At 40.3% G+C, this 18161-nt stretch overlaps 1 protein-coding gene across 1 annotated transcript in view; it reads left to right on the top strand.

Moving 5' to 3' along the window:
• The window catches only part of LOC125009992 (contactin-associated protein-like 4), a 93582-nt gene that overhangs the window by 7853 nt on the left and 67568 nt on the right, over nt 1-18161 (top strand). Inside the window, exon 2 of the mRNA XM_047588327.1 lies at nt 6538-6648. Within this exon, the coding sequence (XP_047444283.1) occupies nt 6538-6648 (111 nt within the window). The remainder of the gene's footprint in view (nt 1-6537; nt 6649-18161) is intronic.

The raw sequence follows: 18161 nt of genomic DNA, 5'->3' as shown, positions 1-18161 counted from the left end.
TGTGTCGCCAACAGACAAATGAGGGGAAAGGAGGAACAAACCTTTCGCTCATTGTTAGCAGCCAGCCTTACAGCAGAGCTTCTCAGTTGAGCTGTCAGGCTGTCAGACTCCAGTATGCAGCCAAATCAGGCGCAGGATTCACGTCAGCCTCCACCAAACTGCACCACCAGGCAAACTTTTAGGTTGACTTACTACGACTGAGGATGACTCAACCGAACAGTTTAACTTGAAGATCTTCCTTCCTATGGCTTTCAGTCACACCTCACTTGTGGCCCTGTGTGAGCATACATTTTTACATATAAAAAGACAATTATAAGTAATCAAAATTACTGGTAATCAAAAACAAACTTAAACATAGTTGAGGTCTTTACTGAGTTTTTAGGTTGTTGATTTGTTGTTTGTCTGTACTGAACTGACTATTTGTTATTTAGCCACATTTGCTTGTTGTGCACAGAGAAAATGCATCGATCAGGCATAACAGTATGGCCTCCTTCCTAATTATGTGCAGGAATTTTGTCGAGTGAATTTGGAGGTCAGGTCAACACCTTGTGCTGTTTTTCATTTTTTTTTTTTAGTTGTCCCTAAACCATTTTTGTGTGTCCGTCTGTGTCTGGCTGCATCCTGCTGGGGATGGCTGCTGCCTTCAAGGAGTGGCAATGCTATTGCGCATTGCACAAAGGACTGTTGGAGTCAGCCTCTCCACAGCAATCTACATTTACACTTCCAGATACAGGAAGAGGGCAACCTGCATAAGGAAGGACCCCACTCAGGTCCCCCCCTCCCCTCAGGCAAGAGGCTGTGGGGTATAAAGAGCAGGACCACTGACTGTTAAACTCTGGTGGAGCTGTGTGATTTGCACAACTCAGTTGTTTTGCACATTTATTTTCCCTGTGCAAACTTGAACAATTCATGCTGCTCTGTTACCATTTTTCATGCTCCTTGGTTGCCGTTTTTATTTATATTCCTACGTTATTTATCTTATTTTACTTATCTTGTTTATTCACTGTTTACTAGTATCTTGACATTATAGTTACTTTAGTGTCTATATATTATATCGGTAATAATCCGGGTCCTGAGTGCGTAATTTCACTCCATCTCATGCTTCTGTATGGTTTCGAATGACAAAATCCTTGAATCCTTGAATCCTATGGGGTCTGGTCTAGATGGGTGCTAAATATGCCATACTTGATCAATGTAGACCAGGCAGCAGAACTATCTGAACCGTACCTGTACCTGAGCAGAGCAGTTGGCTAACATGAGTTAAAGGAAGCAGGAGACACTACACGATAATGGGCGTCCTGTCTGAACCTGTGGTAGTTACTGAGATGTATATGATTGGAACAAAGTAACTGATTTAAATTCCTAGAATCACTGCCTACAGTTGAGAAACATTTTCTTTTCTTCATAGTAATACAAAAAATTATTTCTATAGTCCACACAGCAACCCTTCATATTACTGTTTTGACATACTCCTCAAGACACACTGACAAACACACACAGATGACAAGACCTTAAAAACCTGTACGGTTTGACGTATCGCTCAGATATCTCAGTGTGTCCTGACGCACCGCTTTGCAAGAAAAGTAATGCCTCTGAGTCAGACTGAGATTCTTCACTGCTCTTCACCCGCTATCAGTGAACCCTCAGAGAATTGGCATGGAATTATGCATGGCTTGTTTCACAGTACATCCACAAAATATGCAGCTTTACAGATGGCAAGGCAGAGCTTTTTAAAGTGTGACTTTGGATGTAAGTATTTGCCTTCCACCACTTTCCCGTCTCATCATTCGCATTTTCCTTATATACGCGTGGGATCAGACAGAATCTGTTTCTGGCAGGCGGATTGTCATGCTTTGACCCTTTAGCTTGCGTGTGTCTGTGTCTGCGAATGTGTCAAAAGCCTGGAGAGTGCAGGTTTGAAGACAAGGCTGATCTCGATTTTGAATGACAATGGGCAAACAGTGCCTTTATATACTGTATATAAAATTAAGATGTTTTTTCATTTATATTCATCATAATAAAAGCAACAAAGGCAAAAGTTGTCAATGGTATATTTCCATATGCATTTTATGGATTTATTTTGGCACCTTGTTAGTTTGTAGTAAAACAGTTGCACATTGTAAAGTAGATAAACCTTTGAAATGACTATGAAAGTGTGTGAAGTTTATCCATAATTTCAGTAAGTTTAAAAATAACTTTTGTTTTCTGCAAGAACATTTGTCTTGTTTACAGAAAAAAAGAAATTAAACAAGTTGACTTTAAAAGAGTTTGACATATCTACTATGTTAATCTCTTTTAAGGTTCATTTGTTGGAGTTTGTTTGAGTGCAAACTGTAGTCACTGAAAGTGGCTGAGATGAGGCAGAGGGATGGACTTATCTCTCTTCTCTCCTGCACTCAATGCACCCACATCGCAAAACACACTAGCTTTATCATCATCAGTGATTCGCCATTTGACTTGTGTCAATCGATGCCCGTTACCCCTCATCCAGACAAGAGGCAGTCAGCACACAGTACAGTAACCAAGATCGTGGGGGTGAATAAAGTAAAATTTTTGCTTTTTAAAAGACAAGTGTACATTGACGCCTGAAAATAACAGTTGTTATCGTTACAGGAACAAATAGATGCAGGTGTTCTGAATTGTGTGACCTTGTGTCTCCTGGAAACTAAACTGCTGAAGCAAATGTACTCAGAAAGAAAGGCAAATGCAACTAGGGTTTACTGTTTGTAGTGTAATATAATGATCATATCACATCATAGCGTATTTGGAAAGGCACAAATCCGCGGACACTGAACATATGATCATGTGTGAACATTTCATTTTTTTCTGCAGAACAACATCCCCTCCAGCTTTATTCTGGGTATTTTCACTTGCATTTAGGCAGTCACAGCACTTTTGATAACTTTGGGAAAAAATTGTGATTTACAACAATGTACAAAAAAGCCTCAGAAACACAGGAGTTTGACACTCGTCCAAGTAGTGGTTGGTTATTGTTTTAGACTTGATTTTTTTTAACACAATCTTTTCCTGACCTAAACCTCAATGCTTTGACTGCCTAAAGCTGTACCTTGGATAGAAACTGTAGGTCTCTGGTGTGAGATTTTCTTGTATTTGCGCCGTCTCTGATGCAGTTTACAAATGCGGTGCTTTTTTCGTTCAGAGAATATGCTCATATGTAGGCAGCGGCTATGTTGCCCCCGAGTTCTCTTCTGCTGTCAATCTAGTTCCCCGCGGAGGGTAAAGCAAAGAAACTGTGCATCGCTTACAGCTCCGAATTAATCTAACAAAGCCCTGGTCAGTAGTGGGGGTTTAGAGGCTTTTTGTCTTCATTTCCCTCTAAGCTTTTCTGTGTCTGTGCTGTTCTCACAGTCATCTTCAGAATTTCAGCTGGAATTATTGGAAAATTAACTGGAAACGCACTGAATCATGGCGCCAACGGAAGCTTAAGTAGCTAGCCAACTAAAAAATTACTGTTGTCACAAATGAGGCTCGTCTTTTGTCTGAAATCAATCAACCATTGTTTCAGAATTACTACAAATTTCAAGCAGCTTGAACACATCCATAATGTCTTTTTTATACCGTGGATGGGCCTCAGTCAATTCACTTAGGTGCTAATCAGCTAATTTAGACTGCTTTTAAATTACTTTCCAGAACAATGACATGCACATGACATTCAGGTCTTTTAATAAAGCAAAAGAGGCCTTTCAATGTTTTAAGTAATTTCAGAATATTGTTTTATCTGTAGTTTGGTTGTAAAAAAGTGTTGAATTTTAACGTCATCGCTTTTGCCATCTGAAAACACAGAAGACAGTAGAGCGATCAATTTCACTTGTGTAAATACCAGCGAATAAACAACCAGCCACAGGATTTTCCTCACATGCCGCTTTGGCAGGAAATGACCTACGTTTGAAATGAAATGCGCAGGGACTTTGAAGTGCTCGAGTAGAGTTCGACTCTGTAGACTTAGGTGGATGTGACAGGATATTCAGAACTGTCAACAGCTTGTGGTTTATTGTCTCAGGTAATGAGAATCCCTCTGTGCTTGAAATGAAGTGCAATAATGTTGACAAAGTAATCTCAGCTGAAGCCTTGTTGTCGGAGCAGGGAGACAGGACCGGGCACATCTGAAGGTACTGTGAATGATTTGAACGGGTTCTCGGTGGTGGAAATCCTTTAATAAAGAGGATTTGGATTACACTTACACAATAAACATAGAAGTGAGTGAACATTTGTAATTACCTAATAGTAAGATTTTATGAGGAAACTGTTTCCCCATGGATAAATTTAATCACAGCTTCTGTTTTATAACTACTTTTGTTATAAACCAAGCACCAGGCATCAGTTTAATCCTTTACTAAAAGACTCTACTGCATGACAGATCTTGACAGTCACACATAAATGAATAGTAATGACGTGCTGTAAGTTATTTTTGCAGTTTTCCGACATACATTGTCTCGTATGAAATTTAACTACAGCAGCATGAGCAAATGGTCAATATGTGCTTCTTGACCAAGCAGCAGCCTCATCTGAGAAGTGAAGCCAATACTAAAGTGCTACTCAGTATGCACTGCAGTTCTTTGAATGCCCACTTGAGGCTGGCTGTAAAGTCCATTCCCATACACTTTAATGTGAAATTGCCAAACTTTGAGGTTAATTGAGGTTATAGACAATAGGATAAGTCATGATGTTTGGAGTGAGACAGCGGTGATAATGATGGATAAATTCTGTAAAAGAAGAAGCACTCAGTCCAAACTGGGTCCTTCAGAAAATTCTGACCCAGATGAAGATCCTAGTATGAGTAGTGGTCAGAAGAAAGCAAATACTGTGAGCTCAAGACAATACAATGAAAGTTATCTTTTACTGGGAGAACCAACTGACCCGACTCTGTTATGCTTGGTGTGTAGTGAGCCATGGTTCCAAGCAAACTTAAACACCTTCTCCAAACAATAAGTGATGGGTACGTGTACTTTTTACTTCATTGTACTTTTTGTGATATTTTTATTTGGTGGTGTGCTGTGGGATTTTTCTAATACGTGCCATGGCTCAGGAATTGTTGGGAAACACTAGTCATGTAACAACATGGACACCTCAGACAATACAGGTGTAGATCAGTAGTAGATCATTGAAGCAGACTATCAGCAGCAATACTTCATTAAAGATGAAGCCCATCAATATGTAAGTTAGTCCTGAAGCAACAACAGTACTACTGCAACGTGTACACTGTCTAAACTATCCTATCTTACGACACGCTGTAAGGAACTGTTAAATGCTATTGGTGGTGCTGAGTTGCAGCCTGTTTTTATACAGACTATACATATCTGCGGTGCATATATGAAGTGTCTGTTCTCAGCATATGTATTCAGGTCAAGAATATACATTTCATTGTTGCAAAGCATTATTTTCTACGGTGGTTTTATTAGTGACTCCATCAGCAACTTGACATCGCATAGCAGTCGCCTACAGCTGTGCAACCCCTATGGCTAATTTTTGATAACTCTCCTTATTAAATTACATTAAGGCTTAAATATGTGCACAAAGAAGGTAGAGGTCTCTTTGAGTAGCAGGTGGATGCCCTCACTGGTCTGCGGTCAGTTGGTTCATGCACTAGCCACCATGTTGCACTTCAAACCTGCTCTCAGGGGAGCAAATAGGCGATATCATGTTAGGTTTCTCCATCTTTATGGAGTCATTATGTTTGCACAACGTCTTCCTTATAGGTCCATCTGTCAAAAAGTCATAAAAACTTATAAGACTTCATACAAATCTCTGACAAATCAACATTTTTATCTTTCTAATTTTTCATATATGCCACCCGATGCTGAATATGACACTACAGTGAAACTAGTGACCTCAAATCTACACAATAATTCACAAATCATAAAAAGAAATGTATATCATGTCGTTATACCACTATGCAACAGAAAAATAGCTGTTAGACGGATACATTTATTGCTTGTTCACGCTTTTAAAACCCTAATAACCCTAGTAATTTGTGTACAGGAATGAATCAGGTTTCATTCTGTAATACACTGATATTTAACATAATCACACTCCGCTGCCAAAATGTTTGTTCATGCATCAATATAATCATGTACATGTGTAATAGTCATCCATGAATTCAAAATAAGCACTTCAGTCTTCTCGTGCAACACAACAGTGATTCACTCAAAGACACTTGCGGCTCATGAGTCACTCATTCAGATTAAATTTGTACTCCACTTCTTGCCCTTGACATTCATAAACATTAAAGTGCGGGAGGCGTGAAAAGGTCTCATCGGTTGTTCCTTTCTCTCACTGAAACCAAGCTGTCTTATTGCTGCAGTGACCTTATATGACATATTATCTAGTCTCAGCTATAATTACATGTGTTTTGGGGTATTGGGTCATATTCAAGTTTAAGCTCTCGACTGCAAGAAAACTTTGTTCTGCCTCAGCCGGCAGCTGTATGAGTTATCACACTGGCTTATAGGTTTGATGACATTATTCATGATTCTTAACACTTATCCCTGTCTGTTCTGCTTTGTGATTTGTTAACAGAGGTGTGTGACAGCCCGCTGGTGTCCAGTCTGCCACCTTCATCCTTCAGAAGCTCTTCCCAGCTGTCCAGCAGTCATGGGCCTGTCTTTGCTAAGGTCAACAGGAGAGAAGGTGAGGAATCTATTCAATTCAATTCAGCTCAATTCAATTCAATACCCAGCTCATGTGGAGGGACCCATCTGCCCAAGATCAGCCAGGCAGAGACAGACATGAGAGACAAGAGAACAGGAGGAGATATAAGACAAAATACATCTGACTGTATGTATAATCTCATGGTGATAACAATACAATATATATCTGCTGATGTTACATGACAGTTTGATAATGCATATACATAAAGCTGTTAGTGACAGCAGTTGTTATTTCACCGGTGAGTTAGCTGCTATAATGATTGAATATAAGAGGACTCTCAGGCAGAATGATGCATTCAGGAAGGAGTGGATAACTGCGGGCCATGAAGGCTGGCCAGATTGATGAGACCACGACAACAGATGTAGAATGGAGCTCCACAGGTCAGAAACACACAACTCCGAGTCAAAGGCACTCACAAGAAGATGGAGGAAGAGGGGAGAGGATAGGAGGGAGAAGGGGAGGGGGAGCAGTTAACGTGCCATGCAGTAGCACCAGTCATTCCACGAGCCGTGATATAAAAGAAATTAGATAAGAACCAGAGGACAGGAGCTCGATATGAGAGAGAAGAGAATAGAGGACATGGGCTGAATGCATCGTCCCCCAGCTGCTTATTCCTATTGCAGCAGACCTTAAGGCTCATTTAGAGTACTGCCATAACCTACACACGACGCCTACACTCGTCAGTCTGCCTCGCTCTATAAAAAAAAGTCAGTTGTTTGTACTTGCTTCACTTTCTGCTTGCTGCTTCACTTTCGACAATTGCGACTCAAACTTTCTCTGAAGACGAGACTTACAAATGTTTGTTTCTTCGAACCTCCTCACTTAACCTTTCCTTGATGTGTTCTATCTCCATTGATCCAAAACAATCAATTCAAAAAGTGCAGAGATGGAGAAGCAGCCAGAAATTCATTAATACCCAGGACAAGATGTTAAGATCCCTTGTGCCAAGACCCCAGGCAAAACACAATTCAGCTGAAAACTGACCAGCAGGCCAGCAGTCAGCTACCAGGTAGCAACCAACAAGAAGACTAACTAGCCTAGCCAGCAGCAGTAGGCAGTAAGTAGCACATCATTGAGGTTTTCAATTGGGAACCTCCCTTCACCAATGTTTCATGAGCCTGAACGTATCGCTGGTGATACGTCAAAGAATGCGGTATTTGAATTACCGTAACTCACGTTGGTTTGTGCTATTGACAGAATTCAAAGTGTGGCTGAGCATTGGGAAGTTGTGCTTTTGTCTGGAAGACCTTTGTGACATCTCAAGGGTAAAACTAACTCCATTTTTACCAACAAACTCCTCCAAACAACTCTCTCTTCTCGGAGGCTCCCTGGTCTTGCGTCGCTCCCCAACCTGCAGCTGACAGCAGTGGTGCATCATCATTACCGTAAAGGCAGTTTTTTTTCCCCAGAAAACGCAACTTCCCAGTGTTCAGCCACACTTTTGGATTTTGTTTTAGGCAGGAGAAGGGAGAATTTTCTTCGCTAGACCAGCCACCGAGAGACGCATACTGTCGAAAATACTACCGAAGCAGAATTTGCAGCTCAACACACAGACCTCACTCCAAACCACGACTTCTTTTCTCAAAATATGTTTGACTTGTGTGTCTAGTATTAATATTAGAATTAGAGTGAGACATTTTTGTTTATGTACTTCACAAATCAATGTTATAATAAATCAAAATTCTGCATGTTTCCCTTACATTCACTGATTACATCCAAGATCAGAGACACACAACAGGAAAACAGAAATAAAGGAGATCACCTGGGTGACCCTGTGTTGACGTTTCAACTGTTGTGCTTTTTTTGAAATCCATCACTGGTCTTATTGGGTTCATTTTTTGAAAGCTTTTTAGATGTTGTGAAAAACACAAACAGGAATGGTTCCCTATTTCTTGGAACTATTTGGTCAAAAGGGCTAAAATACAAGAGATTTCGGTTAGCTCAAGCTGCATGGTTATCACTCTTCTATACCCTTTTCCCTTACAGCTATGACCTTTTCCATTTTTCACAGTTGTGTTTGAAAGCATGAGCAGCGAAGGGGGGGTGGTGGTGGGGGGCCGGCGGTGCAGGCGTTCCATAAAAAGTTTTACCTCGTGCTGCTTTAAACTTCATACTCTCGATCAGCTGTCGATGTGAACTGTCAAGAATCACCTTCGGGCCAGTGAAACGGTGGGAACCGGTTGGGGAAAAAGCAATGTCCCTTGACTGAATCTCACTCTTTTTACTGAGATGTGTTTGGTCCTGTGGGCGGCAGTGGTGCATTTCCCCTTAGTGCGGGAGAAAGTGTTTGGTTCTCCGCAGGACGCTGAGCCCAAAACATCACACGGTCTGAAAAATAACTTTGTAGTAGCGGCTGGGACTGAGAGTGGGAGGCAGAGACGAGATAAAAAGGATGGATCATTCATCATCTGTATGATAAATGTGTCCATAGATGGATAGATAGCAGTCCCTGTCAACCATTTGTACTGCATAGAGTAATGTATTGGAATCGTATTAGACTAGTACATCAAAAGCTCTCTACAGGGCCACCTCCTCTCAATAGGGGCATAAAACTGAGTTGTGATTCACCAGCCACAGTAAAAATTCAACAGGGAGCTCTCCATAGGATGCTGATGCAGGCTTTGTGAAGGGCTATCAGGACTTGTTTTCAAGCTTTTTTCTTGGTGAAGGCTTTGCAGATTTTCCCCTTTACAGAGCTCAGTGGCTGACTGCGGTACCAGAGCAGAGAATTGTTGGGGAGTCTGGGATTTCTTTCACTTTTACTTCCACTGTAAGAATAATTTGACACACCTGGAGGAAAAAAAAAAGTCAGAAGAAAGATTTTTTTTTCTGGGTGAGCGTGAATGATGTGCATTATAATGGAAACATTTGCAAGGAATTAATTTTGAGGGAGCAATTATTCTTCTTATCGCTCGGGTCTGTAGCAGCCACTGAAACATAGATCCATTCTCTCTCAGCTGGACACATTCCCACAGCGTACAGTATGTAATGCTGGAGCATATGGCGCGTCTATCTGCAGTGTATGAATTTAGTCCAGCACGTTCAGGACAGATTGCAAATATCTGCAATGTGTTGTCTGGAGGAACCACACAGAAAGCATCAGCATTTCTACACCAGCTATCGCTGACCGTTTTGTTCGAGATATTCAGCTTTTTAGTTCCCTTTATTCCGAAAAGGAGAATGCACTAAGCTGATTACATGACTAATGAAATTAATATTTGACAAATATTTATGTTTGCATGCAGCCGGATGACAGTGCAAACACGTCCTCTCGCTTTCATTCCTTTAAACAATTTCTGAGACAGGTTGGTGTTCCAGTGTTTGCACGTGTGTTAGTGTGTTTTTCCTTGTGTTTTTTTGTGCATGCACCTAGACCCGAGCGTTCCAAACTGTCTTTTGTTTTGTGTACAGTGTTTTAAAAAAATTGGGTTTGTGTTAGCTCAGCTTCACAAAAAGAGGCAAACTTTTCGAACCCCGACACATGTGGCCATGTGTCTCAAAATGTGTGCAATCAATACTCCCAGTGCACTAATGCACCAAGAATGCTGCTAAAGCCTGAATAATGTCGGCTTGATTATATATAAGGGTTAGTTATATTTGGAATAACCTAATTTAGCATATCCAAATGGAATATGCTCACAGCAATGTTGTCAACATACTAAATCCCTCTTGATAATGAACAGGGGACTTGAAAAAAACAGTTGAAGTCCATCAGAGAGCATTCGATATCTCTACCAGAAGCCAAGTAGGCAGCTTGGAGGGAGAGGTTACAGAACTCCCACACGTCTCCTTGGCCCTCACTGCTGCCATTTAGTTTCATCTTGGCCGGTCAGCCCATATGGGGACTGACATAGGGTGGAGAGCTCACACATGGTGGCCTTTTAATCCCATTTAGCTGCACAGTTTTCCCTCCACTCCCAGTGTTGTACCTTACTGATATACCTATATACTTTTTGGCTGCGTGCTGAAGCGATGGACAGCAGCAACGGCTCAACATTCATAAAAAGCAGATGATTCATTAAGATGGGAAATTCCCTGGCCGTGGGACTCGCTTGTCCTTGCCGCACTGTTGGAGTCCAAAAAAATCCCGAGGGCAGAGCGAGGAGCTTTGACCAGAACCCAGCAGCGGGCCTGAAGCATAAGGCTCTAGTTTAAAGGCCGACGACCAACACACTTGTCACGTTGAGCACGTTTCCTTTTGCCACCAATAAGTGAGAAAATAAGGAGCACATTCTGAGCTGTAAATGGTGCCACTCTACCGGAGAGAAGTGGAGTTAGAGTTAGAATTTCTAACTGGAGTAGATTGACCTGTGTGAGTCCAGTCCGCCGTCCGAGCCATTAGAGGCGGATAAATTATTGCACATTAACTTCAGCAGCGGACTTTATGATGCATAAAAGATGACCACAGTCCATAGCACCAGTTGGCTGTTCTCCGTCCTGTCCCTGGAATGATTTATTGTTAAATCAAGACATGGCAATATCACATTAAGCGAAGTAGTTTCCACATGGCACATGAAAGAAAGTAATACCGAGGCAGAATTCGGGACATGGCGCACGCATCAAGTCTAAAATAACGAGTTCAGTCATGCTACAACTCAGTCCAGTTTTCAGGTTCACTCAAGTTAATACATTAGCAGCAGGTGCTCTTTGTACAAGTCGATCAGCGCTGCATACCGCTGTTACTGCCCTCAGTTGACTCTTTTCTTGCAACTTGTCAGAAAGCAGCGGTGGGTCTCAGACCGGAGCAGCGAGCCTGGTATGGGAATGAGCAAAAATGAAGTCCGCAACAGGGCTGGAAATAGTTATTTTACGGGGATTGCTATAGTTCTCTCTTTGTAGAGTTTGCACTTTGTACTTGTAAAAATTGGTTGTTGAGAAAGTAGGTCTAGTGGTTCATGGTCCCGCTGAGTCAGACAGCAAACTCATCTTTGTATTGTTGCTGTTGTGGCATTCCCTATAGGGTTGATTAGGCACCCACTAATTGGCCGTATTCTTGTTTTCAAATTTGCAGAGATACACCGAGCTGGAATTGGTTATGTGAAATAGAAAGCTAACGCAAAGGTCCTGGATCACAGAGGAAGCTTCATACTGGTGAATTGAGGGAAAGGCCGTAACAGTCTATTGACTGGATGGAAATGTGTATTTTTAAAATGTTATTATATTATTTAATTCACTTGACCCCATTTTGCAGCTCATGCGGTCATCCTTCCAAAAAAAAAAACCCACTTGTTTTCCTTCCTTTTCCTCTTCCCTTTCTTTGCCTCTTCTCTTGTATAACACTTTCTTCTCAACCCATTTTGCTCTGGTATAATTATATTTTTTTTTAACTGCCGAGAAAACATTGGGATAACTTCATCGCATCGTATAGGCAAATGTTAATGACAGCATTTAACATTTATAGGCAAATGTTAATGGCAGCATTTAACACCTAAGCGGTAGCTGTTTTTCAGCGGGCCATACTGATAATTGCACATTCAAACACTGTAATTATGCTGAAATAGGCTTGGAACTCTTCATCAATCCCCTGCAATCATTTTCTGGAAATACTAATTTGGATTTGAAAAGGGGTTGGGTTATTACATTAGCATGGCACTGTTGGGTGAAATTGTCCGCTTGGCCATAGAATCGTGAATTGATCTTTATGTGATGTTTGTGCACCACTTCTGGCTCTCCAGGTTCCCTATAAATGCCGGCGTTAAATGCCTTATCTGGTTAAATTCCACAGCTCCTCCACTGAAAATCCTCTTAATCGTAGGTAGTCACTCTCTCCATAAATCTAATTATATGGGTAAATATTGCCTGATTCCTTCACAAAATGCAGCTAAAAGCCTCTCATCTTAGCTTGCTTTTTTCTATATTGCTTCTACATCCTTCACTCAATTTACTAGAAATAGCCAGAGTCGCTAATCCTTGACAGCTCATTAAAAACCATATTTTTATTCCGCGACTACCGCCCCAATTTGCTGCTGTTCCTGAACTGCACTCCGTATGTCTACTTTAAAAGTGTTTGGCCAAAGTGATGAAATATGTGCCGCGATATTTGTGTGTGAATCTGCAGGATGTTTAGGTCAGGTTGTGTCCCTGGGTGGGAAATTCCTAATAAAGTTAGAAATAAGCTTGTTCCAGGTGGGTAACTTCTGAAAAGAAATGAGCTTTAAAACGAATCACGTAGGTTTTCACAGGATTTTGGAATGTTTTTTTTGATTTTTTTTTTAATTTACACACTTAGCAGTTTGGGAGCTACATTATTATTTATTTAGGGCTACCTTTACCAACTCCTGAGGGAAATATCGGGCTCCATAATTCTTCGTTTACCAGCTAGTCTCCGTGTCCTTCTTCCATCTGAGCAGGAAGTGAAAAGTGTTGATTCTTTTGTTGTGGCTGAAAAACAACACTAACAGAGCAGTGAGAGTTAAAGAAAACAAGGTATAGAGTTAAACTATCATTGGAGGAACAAGCTCTTTGTGTGTTTGTTTTCCATTTCATTAGGTGAGAAGTGCAGACGTTAGAATACACGGTTTTTAGTTTCACAAATATTTATTATTACTGTGGAAAGTTGTTCTGCAGCCCCTCATCTGGGAACTACTCATGCTCGCTCAGAGATCTGCCAGGCCAATCAAATTGTTTGAGCGCAGGGCTTGACATTAACACCTGCCAAGCCGCCAAATGCAGGTGCATTTCAACAGTGGCGGGAGCACAGCCACTAGCCACTTTGTCGGGCTGAATTTTATATACATTGTTCAATTGTAGTTTTCTCAAACCGCATCTGAAACAATAAACGAAATGCAAAGTGAGACCACAACACTACAATTCCCATGAGCACTGTGTGGGCACAGAGTTTGCTCATTGGTTCATTCGTGACCAACATCACTGTGGTCTGACTTCTGTGGAGCGATGATGTGGAGGCATTAAGGTGTCAGAAAACCCGGGGAGGAGACAACCAAAAGAAAAGCTGAAGATGAAATACAGGTGAGGAGACAAAGAAAATGAGAAGCCTGTTTAACAAAAACACAATGTGTCTCTCTTGAATATCGATTCTGTTTGGTGAATCGCCAGTATTCAGCGGTGATTATTTCTTGATGGACCACAGCTGCTCCTGGCAATCAACACCCAACTTTAACTCACTTAATAACTACAACAATGGAGTGGACTGAATACTGAATATAAAATTTAATTCATTTGGAGAGGACAAAATACTGGATACATGGCTGAAGAACAACATGTCCCTGGCAAAGAAGAAGAAAAGAAAAGAGGTCAGAGAGAGGTGAAAATAAATAGGAAGCTAATTTTACATGAATAAAATTGAGTCATTGAATCATTATATTGAGTCACATTATTGAATAATTTGGTTGTAAACTATGTTCCAAGCAGGATTTTAATATGTGATAAGAAACCACACTATTTATTACTATAGACTTCATATTTTCATATAAAAAGAGCTTTAGGCCGATGCAGAACCTTATCGGAGCTGAATACTTGATATTGACCTGCAGTGTTAAACATTTCTTGGTGCTGTATGTGTGTACGAGGATCATTTACATTTAAAAGGTTTGTAAATCTTTTTTTAAAAAATATATTTCTTTGGGGCTTTTGCACCTGTGTTAGATAGGGACAGCTGAAGAAACCCGCAATCAAACCCACACTGGAATGAGGACCATAATTTCCCAACAACAAAACTGCGGCTAGTGAAAATGCTGAGTGGACAGTAACTTTGGAAAACAACTAGTGACAGTGAAGAAAGTTAATGTCAAGGCCTATTTGGGCAAACTTTATGTGGTAATGGATCAATGAATTTGTTTACAACAAAAGACATTCAACACAAAATCACTTAAAAGGACAAAGAGTGAACAGTGTTTACTGCTTTTGACAAGAGTGCTTTAATTCCTTACACCGATCAGCCACAACATTATGACTACTGATAGAAGAAGTGAATAACATTGACCATCTTGAGACAATACAATGTTCTGCTGGGAAACTTTGGGATTTGGCATTGAAGTACCACCCCACACACACAAAAATGGTTTAGGAAAAAAAAAAAAAAAACCTGGCCTCCAAATTCCATAGACCCCAAATTGATCAAGTGTCTGTGGGATCCACTGGAATATGCCTGATCCTGTCCCCTCAAACAATAGGACACCAAGGCACAACATATTTCATTGCTCCGTTTGGTTGTTGGTCTGTCCAAATGCATGCAGAGGTTACTGGACTCATTTTCTGTGAAGGATTTAGTCACGCCTGAATGTATCTGAACACGGTCCAACCTAGTACCACTGAAATCAAGCAGAGGGGATATGAGCTTTGGCTCCATTTTGCTCTCAGACTCTCAAATTTAGACATTTTTTCTTGAACTGCAGATGCTTCAGTATAATCTAAATAGATTTCTGTGGAGCGTGTGTATTAGCGTTATTATATTTTAATACCTCGGCATACTTTAAAACTTAATTTATTTGTTCTTCTTTACAAAGTCCCTCTAAGATTGAGTCTTGTTATTTAGCGGAATTGAAATTCTCTCGGGGCCGGCCCTAATTTTACTTTATATTCTACTTTTATACACGCAGTCCGTAAATCTCTACCTGCCTTTATAGTCTTCATAAAAGATAGTTTCACACACATGCTCCATTGACCTTCCTGTTAAAAACTTCATCTTTTAAACCTTGTTTCTCTTTCTTGTTCTTCTTCTTTCTTTTTAACATACCTTATCCATCTTTCATATATACTGTACCTACATATAATCTCACAGGTTGTCATAAAAATATCTTAAGCTTCAATTTTAAACCTTAGCTTAAAACCTTCCAACGTCCCTCAGGGTGGCAAGAAACATTTACAAATCGTGACCTGGTAATGCTTTTATGTGTCTCAGCTTGGCTTATTGCATCTCCTTCAAATCCACCAATTCTTTTTTTCTTTATTTTTTCTCTCTCACTTCTCCTGGTAATGGCTCGTTTCCTTTTCCTCATCAGTCCCATTTTTGTCTTCCTGTCCCTTATAGTCGCTTCACTTTTCATTTACTCGGCACTGGGCGGAACCACTGTGCACCGGCGCCAAACAAACATTACATTTATCTGGTGCACACCTCTGCTGCTCCGAGTGAAGCCACTGGTCCGACAAGTGTTGTGTCACCCCGTATTTCCCAGTTGACTTTAATGCGTTGGAGATTTCAATTAGAACAGAAAGGACTGACACGGCGTGTGAGATGTTATTTCACCGGCTCCGGCTAACACCAGCAGGGCCTAGTTAAATGTGTGGTGTTACGAAACATACATTATTAAATACATTATTACATGCACTAGTTAATCCCGTTAAGATAAGAGTAAACACACGCTCTAAAAGCAGTAATTGATTAAATCAGATTGCAAAATCAAAGTACAAACATGCTATCAAATGAAATAATTTTAAACATATGCAGCTATATTTTTTAAAGCAGTCAGCTGCATGAACACAGTGTGACTTCAGCACTCTGAGCTGTAAAGAATGAAAACTGACAATATTAAGTATGAATATCTTTACAGGCATTTACATATTTATACACTGAGAAACACATGATTCCGACATTATAACCTACACTCAGTGTTGACACCTTGAAAAAAAAGTAATCTGATTACTGATTTAAACGTAACTAAGTTAGATTAGAAGTTACTTTATTATGATTAGCGTAATAGTTTTGGAATGTAAGGGTTGCAAATAAATATATTCCCTTTTTAATAATTCAAACAACACTAATTTACATTTACAAATCTCTTTGCTGCTATGACAGTAATTTATCCGTCCGGTCGTCCAATTCTTGTGAAGCCCATCTCTGAATCCCGTTCACATTTTGCACAAAAATTTAACATCAAGGAGTCCTCGAGGAAGAAACCAACCAGGATGTGAAGATCGAGCCTTAATTCAATATGTTATTTGCCAATTGTGACAAAATGGATTATGCATGAGATGTCTAACCAGATAAATTTTAAGTTAGGAAGTTATCTAGTGCAGCTGACTCAGGCTGAGTGAGCCTCATACTAAACACAGCATCACAGTGTTTGATTGAATCTGACTCATTTCAGACATTTTATAACCTGGGAATTTTAACCTCTTGAACTTCCTGCTGTCTCTGCTAATATTTCACTTCCTTTTCTATAATTGATACGTTCTCACTTTATGTTTCAGACAGACAGACAGTATATCCTATCCGGGCAGAATATACCACCGCCCTCATATAGTAGGCCTAGCTGAAACGTGAACCTGCTGCAAACATGTTTACAACTCTTATATTGCGCTGTGTACTTGGGTTTAAAGATGTCCATTTCCCAAAGCTTGTTTCCAGTGTCAGATTTTATTCCCCATACCGTGGACTGATGCAGTATGTTGATCGATACAAGGTTCTTAACTAAAACCTTCACATTTTTAGCTAATCCCCATTGTGGCCAGGCTTCCCAGCTAATGCGTATTCTTATTTTAAATTGAAAGGATGATGGGCACTGAGGTGGTGTTCTCATTCGGAGTAACTCAAGGACACTTGTAAAACACAGTTTCTGATGGGCACAAAGTTGCTGCTGTGGGAACTGAACTTGTTATCTCTGAGTTTCCGTTCCATCTCCCACCACTGTCGCCATAAAAAAGTCATAATCCATCGCTGACACCACACGTCCTTGGCCTGTATCCTAGCACTGAGCGAGGAGGAAGCATCCAAAATAACATTCCCTTTGATGCTTTGATGCTAGCCCAAATAAATCAACGTGTGATTAGCAGTAATGACACATATTTGCGTCTTTGGAGGAATGCACTCATTCCTCAGAAACTTCTATCAAATGAAGTCATTAGATTAGCCCGAGACTGACGGACTGTTTGAGAAGTCTGGTTCGCCTGATTCTAAATTCCGTTTCCGTTAAGAGACCACGTGCTAATTAAAGTTCAACTAAAACGAGTCCTTGAAATAAAGCACTCCAAGTTCAGACCTCTTTGAAGTAGTCGTTCATCAAAAATTCACAGAAGCAAATATTTTATTTCATTAATTTTTAATCATATTTATAGAGTTGTTCATTGCCAGTATTTTTTTTTTTTTTTGGACACAAGATAAAGGTGTTTTCGGTGCATTTAAAATGAAAAATAAATGTAAAGATACTTGTATTTAAACTGCATTAATATCCGGTCATCTGCATAATCCTTCTTGTACTCGTAATTTGAAATTTAACAAATTACTTTTTGTTATGTATTTTGTGATTAACTCCACTGAGCTGCATGTTCTTTGTTAAGAGTTTCTGCTCTCAGAGTTTGTTCAAGAGGCTGTACCTTACCTCCACAAATTGAACCTTATACGAAGTTAGTTGGTGAACCTAATGGAGCATTTAAGGCAGTACGTTCAAACTTCTCTATCCGTCTGTCTCCCTTGTGAGGATGAAAATGCTTTGCACAAACAGCCTTGCGGCATCATCTTATGTTATCTTGAGCTTAAGGTTAAGTGTCAATAATAATGTGCTGGTCCCAGATTTAAAGAGCCTGATATTTGTCTC

Source organism: Mugil cephalus, chromosome 6 (assembly GCF_022458985.1).
Source record: "Mugil cephalus isolate CIBA_MC_2020 chromosome 6, CIBA_Mcephalus_1.1, whole genome shotgun sequence".
NCBI classification, from domain to species: Eukaryota; Metazoa; Chordata; class Actinopteri; order Mugiliformes; family Mugilidae; genus Mugil; species Mugil cephalus.
Note: the sequence above shows the minus strand (reverse complement) of the source record. Positions and strands in the feature narration are given on the sequence as shown.